At 56.8% G+C, this 6,395-nt stretch overlaps 2 protein-coding genes across 2 annotated transcripts in view; one reads left to right on the top strand and one right to left on the bottom strand.

The window, feature by feature from the left end:
* Positions 1-1,556, top strand: part of LOC113210432 (uncharacterized) — a 10,036-nt gene extending 8,480 nt beyond the window's left edge. The window contains exon 3 of the mRNA XM_052275475.1: positions 1,518-1,556. Within this exon, the coding sequence (XP_052131435.1) occupies positions 1,518-1,556 (39 nt within the window). The remainder of the gene's footprint in view (positions 1-1,517) is intronic.
* Positions 1,525-4,554, bottom strand: LOC113210437 (uncharacterized). Its single transcript, XM_026428434.2, has 4 exons — positions 4,086-4,554; positions 3,276-3,570; positions 2,908-3,182; positions 1,525-2,833 (listed from the first exon to the last, which is right to left on the bottom strand). Exons 1-4 carry the CDS (start codon positions 4,429-4,431, stop codon positions 1,797-1,799), a joined length of 1,953 nt encoding a protein of 650 aa, XP_026284219.1. The 5' UTR covers positions 4,432-4,554; the 3' UTR covers positions 1,525-1,796.
* Positions 4,555-6,395: the final 1,841 nt, after the last annotated feature.

The following is a 6,395-nucleotide window of genomic DNA, read 5'->3' on the forward strand; positions in this document are numbered from 1 at the left end:
CACTATCGGATGAATTTCTGCGAGCATGGGTGGGGCCATTTTCATAAAGCTCTTTGACAGGAGATTGGGGTACTACGGGTAGTCGCACTAAATCTAGAAAATGTAGGGCGGACAAACGGTTTTGGGTCGGTCCGAAATCGCCAGGTCGTAAAAACGCGGGTCGTACAAACGACGCGCTCCCGGGGCCCGGTCACTCAAAAGTAAATCAGAGAAAATCAGAAAAAACTAGAAAAACAAATTAAGAAAAATCAAGAAAAACAGACAAATTTGTGTGGAAAGGGGTGGTGGGAGAGGTGCACCAACTTAACCAAACCTTAAATTTAAATACTTGAAAGGAAAAAACGACAGGCTCATATGCATGACACAGTACGGCGCCCGGCCTGGCTGGTCACGTCTAGCCGGCCCGGGCCGGGCCCAGGCCCAGGTGATAAGCGTAACGCTTTGACTAACGACGGGCCCGTCGCATAGGACAAAAGAATAGCCTGGCCGGCGGCGCGGGCGGGCTTGTGGTGGCCGCGGGTTCCCACCACATCCTCATTGTCGGTATTCCTCTGTTTATTCACTTACGCCGAATCGGCGCGCGCGCGCGCGTTGGTCTTTGAAGCCAGACACATGCACCGAGAGAAGCTATTAGTCCGTATGACTAAATTCGTGTTGAAGGAAACAAAATTTACTCCCTAAATCCAACGAAACGTTTAATCAAGCTTTGACAATCAAATGTGATCAGCCCAACCAAAGATATTCTCAAACTGATTACTTTACATCGACCTGACTAAATTACTCAATCAACACAATTGAAATTTGGTCGACGGAAACAAAATTTCGTTGGTTTTCTCAACACTAAATTTCGTTGAGTTGAACAATCGGTTTTCTGAGTGTGGGCATTACCAACTCTGTACTCACAGTGGTGTAGTATGTAGTCCTCGTCAAACAGGAGATATCTCGTACGGGCGCCGGCAAAAAAAAATCAGTGAGGACTTGTCATGGCCAGATGTGAGATTTGCCCGTTCATGTTTAATAAGCACACGCGCGCCTGTGAGTCCGGGGGCTTTTTAAAGGGAAACCACGGCGCTCAAGTTGTCATGTCGATAAGCCAGTTAATAACTGACCGCAGTCCACCCACCATCGCTGCCGAAACGTGGCTGGGTCGGAGTCAGTTTGGCACAAAGTTTGTCCATGGCCCGTATGCGTGCTAGACTCGTGTTCACGACGCGTGTGAGTTCAAGCGCTCGTGACGTAGTCACGCGAACAGTGAATGAGCTGCGCTTAAGCAGATCTTATCAATTTGCACATGGTATGCCGACGAGGTGCATCGACGTACCGGTGTCGGGGTGGGACCTTATCAGTCATAAATCAGGCTAAGCCAAAAGCCGCGAAGTTCGAAAAGACTTCTAAGGAAACAACTCCGCACACTTTACGACTTCAAGCAAGTCGGCTGACGCTTACGTAGAAACCACAACCAAAAGACGTGAGTAAGATTGGGCTGACCAAATACCCTTTTTCCGTTTTTTTCATAGACGCGAAAAGGTTTGGCACTCATAAATAGTATTTATTGAGATAGCAAAGAAACATCTACAAGAATCAAAAATAAATAACTACTAGAAACAATCACAGCTCATCATTATCTAACTACCCAGCAGCCGCAACATCCCTGGGCGTGGAAAACACGGCCAAGAGCACATTAACCCCTCCATTTGGAAGTCCTCGCGGTGCAGCGGGAGGACCGGAATGTGCTTTCCACCGCGCCTTCTGGCCGGGAGGGGCTGGGGCAGCTCAGGCCCGCCCGAGGGCCCGCCTCACAGCATGGGCTCGGTGGTGGTGTGCATCTCGGGCTCCTGGAGGTAGGCGCTGTAGGCGAGGGCGTGCGCGTCCCAGGCGCGCTTGTTGACCCAGTGGCTGCCTCCGCCGACGTAGCCGCTCTGGCCGCCCGACGCCACGGGGGCCGTGCCACCGAAGCCGCCGCTGCTGGCGGAGCTGCCCGCCGAGCTGCCGGCCGACGCCCCGCCGCCGCCGCCAAAGGACGACCCGGACGAGCCTGCTGACGACGAGGAGCCGCTGCTCGCGCCGCTGCTCGTCGGGAAGTAGCTTCCCCCGGTGGGCGCGCCGTACCCGGAGCTCGGCGGACTGTAGCTCTGCGCCGGCGGGTTGTAGCTCTGCGCCGGCGCGTTGTAGCTCGAGCTCGGCGGATTGTAGCTCGTGGAGGGCGTGCCGTAGCTCGTGCTCGGCGGCGTGTACTGCTGCGGTGCGGGCGCCGGCGCCGGCGCGCCGTACCCGGAGCTGGGCGGCGAGTAGCTGCTGGCCGGCGGCGAGTAGCTCTGCTGCGGTGCACCGTACTGGCTGCTGGGTGCGCTGTAGCTGCTGCTCGGGGCTCCGTACCCGCTGCTGGGTTGCTGCGAGCCGCCGCCGCCACCGAAGCTGCTTCCGAGGCCACTGCCGAGGCCGCTGAACAGGCTGGACAGACCGCCCTTGCCGCCCCCGCTGCCACCCCCGCCGCCGCCCCCGAGGCCACCGAGGCTGCCGAGACCGCCGAGACCGCCGCTGAATATGGAGCGCACCAGCAGGATCTTGGCGATGATGAGCGCGATGGCGGACGCCTTGAGCGCCAGCGTGGACAGCAGGCCGAGCAGCGGCGCGAGCAAGGCGGCTTTGCCCAGCAGGCCGAACATCATGGCGCCACCCATCTTGGACATGTTCTTCATCATCTTCTTCATCATCTTGCTTTTCTGCTTGCTGGCCTTCTTGTCGCCCTTCTGCTTCTGCTTGATCTTCTTCTTTATTGCCTTATTGCCGCCACCCTTGCCGCCACCCTTGCTGCTGCCTCCCTTCTGTCGAGCTGTGAACAGATTTCAAGTGGTCAGTCGCTAAGTTACTGCCGCGCACCCGCCAGCAGTCCACCACCGTACGTACTCTCGACCAGATCCTCCAGGTCCACGTCAACGGCATCCGCGTCTCTCCCCGTGCCGATGCCCACGCCGCCGATCGCAGTGCTGAACCAGGAAGGCAAGCGGAAGCGCAGGACGTGGCTTTCGATGAAGGAGTCGACGTTGTGCTCCATCAGAGCCTCCAGAGCCGTCTCGGAGTCGTCCTCATCGTCGGCAACCCTCGCCTCTAGGACGTGCTCGGACAGCGGGGGTGGTGCATCTTCAGACACGCGCACTAGCGACACGTAACTGCCGAGGAGGCTGTAGGTGTGGACAAAGACACGAAGGGGGAGTTAAAATGTGAAAGATATACGGTTCGACACACGTGAAATTACTCTATCGCAAATTACTCACTTGACTCTTTCCATACGAGATACTCTGTTGACGAAGACTAACAGCTTGCGCTGAAGACAGGTTGCGGAGAAGCCGAGGATGCAGTCCGAGACGACGCCCCGGAGGGCGCTCCAGGCGCTGGGCTGCTCCACGGGCTGCAGGGCCGTGCTCGCCGCGCTTGCTGGCCCCGGGCCGGGCGCGGGAGTGCTGGTCGTGGTGAAGGTAGTCGGGCTGGTGGTGAAGGCATGGTGCGAGACACCCGCGTCGAGCTCGTTGCCCCTCTTGGAGGTGAAGCGGATCGCCTTAGCACCGCGCTCTGCACGACGAGGTGAAATCACAGGTACGCATCAGGAAAAACACAGTTGTTTATAAGGCGTTTGGTGGTTATCCGTCACCGAGGGGGCAATTACTCACTTTTAAAGTGTACACATGATTCCCGAAATCCTTGATTCCCATCGATTCCCGTCCACTTATGTTAATTTCTTAGGTTTTCTGGTGGTAGAAAACGCTTATTTCGACTAATTTGTACGAGTTCCACTAGTTTCCCGCTTATTTTTAGTTGATTTCTATTGATTGTGATTAATTTTTATCCTGATGATCCCCAGGCAGGTGTGCACATGATTCCCGGAGTTATTGCCCCCTCGTCCGTCACAGTAGCATATCGATATTCGTTTTCTCTTTCATTTATTGTGTACGGTCAGCGGTTCAGGTAGGTCACGCGGGTTCTTCTGTATCGCCCGCAGGCGTACGAGCGGAGCGGGCTTTGCCTATACTTCACGGCCGCTCGCGCATCTGCGAGCGGTACAGTATCCCGGTGCTCAGCTCACTCACCTCCAAACACGTGCTCGGCGCGCAGGTGTGCGCTGGTGTTGCCCAGGATCATGCTGCCCGCGAGCTTGACGGGCTGCTGCTCGCCCAGGCGGGCCTTCACCACATCCGCCAGCCCCGGCCTGTCCTGCTGGCCGCTGGACTCGATGGAGGCGGCGCCGGCGGCGTCCGCCGAGGCGTCTGTCGTGGTGCTGAGGAGCGCGACGGGGGACTCGGCCACCACGACGTCGACGTCCCGGCTCGGCAGGGCGGACGAAGACGAGGGCTCGGCGTGCCCCAGGGTCGCGCTCGCGCCGAGGACCGCGACGACGACGACGAGCCACGACGGCGCGCTCGCGGAGCACGTCATGGTGGTGGTGTCGGCGGCGCGACGCGAGGAGGCCGACCCCTCACAGTGTGTCTCCGGGTCGCCTCGAAAGCAAACTGTTAGGCGTGTCGCCGAGGCGGGGACTTATATTGACGTCGTCGCGTCCTCCAGCGACTCCAGCCGCCCCCGCTCTGCCCCGCCCCGCCCCTCCTTCACGCGTCCTTCCAGCGCCGCGGAATCACGGTCGCGTCGTTGCGGTGGCGTCCCTGGGCGAGGGGCGCGCGCGCGGTGGGTGTGCCGGCCGCAGGGGTGAGCCGGATTGGCTCGGAGGGAGGGGGGAGGTAGTGTAAGAGGTGAAAGACGGGTGAGAGTGGCGGGAAAGGTATCCAGCAAAAATGGCAACCACCACATCTGCACCACCAGTTCTAATCGCATGTTTCTGGACCCGTTTCAGACACTTAGTTTGTACAATTCATTCTGCGATGATACGCGACAGAAGCAGCCCTTTGCCCATCAATCCTTTGAACTTTGAATGGTGGAGGTGGGGGGTGGTCCCCGCCGTTTAGCTCAGAGTCCGGGAGCGAAGGTCAAGTGAGTCTAGACGTGAGTTGTTGTAGAAGCGGCGCGAGGTGTCAAAAGTCACTCAATATCCGCGTGGCGTTGACACGTTGACAATGCACTACCATATGTCCGATAAGCACTTTTTCCCAAGTTCTCCCCGGGATATTTTTTTATTTCCGATTTTGTTGAAACGATAAGGTAAGAAGAAGAAGAGAAATACATCTCTATTATTTTTAGACAGTCTTTTTAGGCTATCTCTACTCGAAGGTAAAAACTTCCCATTTTGATAAAAGATCTCCGTTTTTATCCTGGTTTTTCTTAAAGTTGCCAAGAAACATTCCAGCTTTTTGTGTTTTTGTACTTTTGTTTCTTTTCAATGTGTCTTACGAATGTCTATCTACTTTGTTTACGGAACTTCTGAATCCCCATCATACCCTCTCGCCTCCCCAAAGAACTGCCAGCACTCCTGGGGCAGACGGCAATCATGCCGATACACAGCCACCACTGACCCATCGACGTCTACCCCGTGAATCCGAGTAGCATAGTTTCCACCTCACAAATTGCAGTAAACTGTATTTTGGTTAGGATTTCTATGCGCGAGCACTGCCTTTTGCAGCTTTCGCCTCGGCCGTCTCAGTGCATGCTATGCTGCTGCTGCAGGTCGCCTGCAGAGGCCGTCACCCCGCGCGGCCGCAAACAAGTGAAATTTGTCCCCAAAGCGGGTCGCATCGCTGTGCCACTATTGGGAAGGGACGGGCGTGACACCAAGCAGGCCGTAGTCACGACGTGCGTCTCGATACACCGGCAGCTTCTCCCACAGGCCTAGGCCCCGCCCGCGCCCGCGCCCGCGCCCGTGCTGCGGTGTGGTGGTGTGGGAGTCTGCCGGAGACGTGGCGCGAAAGGGAAGCTCATGGCCTACAGCGGCGCCCGGAGCACGCCGTCGAGGAAAGTGCATTCCAGAGGGAGACAAATTATACTGTATCCTTGTTCACGCACCCCTAAGCCCGAGTCTCACAAGGGAACCCCGTCAAGTGTTAATTCCCGATTTTCATTCTACTTTGGGAAATTACAACCTTGCGAACTACACGACGTGCGAGAGTAAAGAGACGTATTCTATTCTAAATACTCGTCAACACGACGCACGATGCGTAATCATAGCCACGTGAGGTTGGTTCTCGACGTTTCTTACTCCTCGCACGCCCCGGACCCGGGATCCGCACTGAGAAGGGAGTCTTGTGAGGCGGACCATATGGACCGACTTTAAAACATCGTGCCAGGGCGGATGATAGTCCGTGCGCGTGCACACCAAACGCTGCACAATAACTTGCGCTCCACTCGAGTTTTCACATTAATAGCGGAATATGCGTCAGTAAAACGCCCCCCTCATCCTCATCTCCCATCCGCTCCCCGCGGTCCCACCGCACAGCAGCGTGACACCGCCCCCC

Source organism: Frankliniella occidentalis, unplaced genomic scaffold (genome assembly GCF_000697945.3).
Source record: "Frankliniella occidentalis isolate FOCC.00 unplaced genomic scaffold, Focc_3.1 Scaffold638, whole genome shotgun sequence".
Taxonomy (NCBI): domain Eukaryota; kingdom Metazoa; phylum Arthropoda; class Insecta; order Thysanoptera; family Thripidae; genus Frankliniella; species Frankliniella occidentalis.

Excerpts from the sequence above, each read along its gene's own strand:
- LOC113210437 (XM_026428434.2), bottom strand. The coding sequence starts at position 4,431 with ATGACGTGCTCCGCGAGCGCGCCGTCGTGGCTCGTCGTCGTCGTCGCG. Across the intron at positions 3,571-4,085 it reads CGCCGAGCACGTGTTTGGAG|AGCGCGGTGCTAAGGCGATC; the intron begins GTGAGTGAGCTG and ends CTCGTCGTGCAG. Across the intron at positions 2,834-2,907 it reads CCTGGAGGATCTGGTCGAGA|CTCGACAGAAGGGAGGCAGC; the intron begins GTACGTACGGTG and ends ATCTGTTCACAG.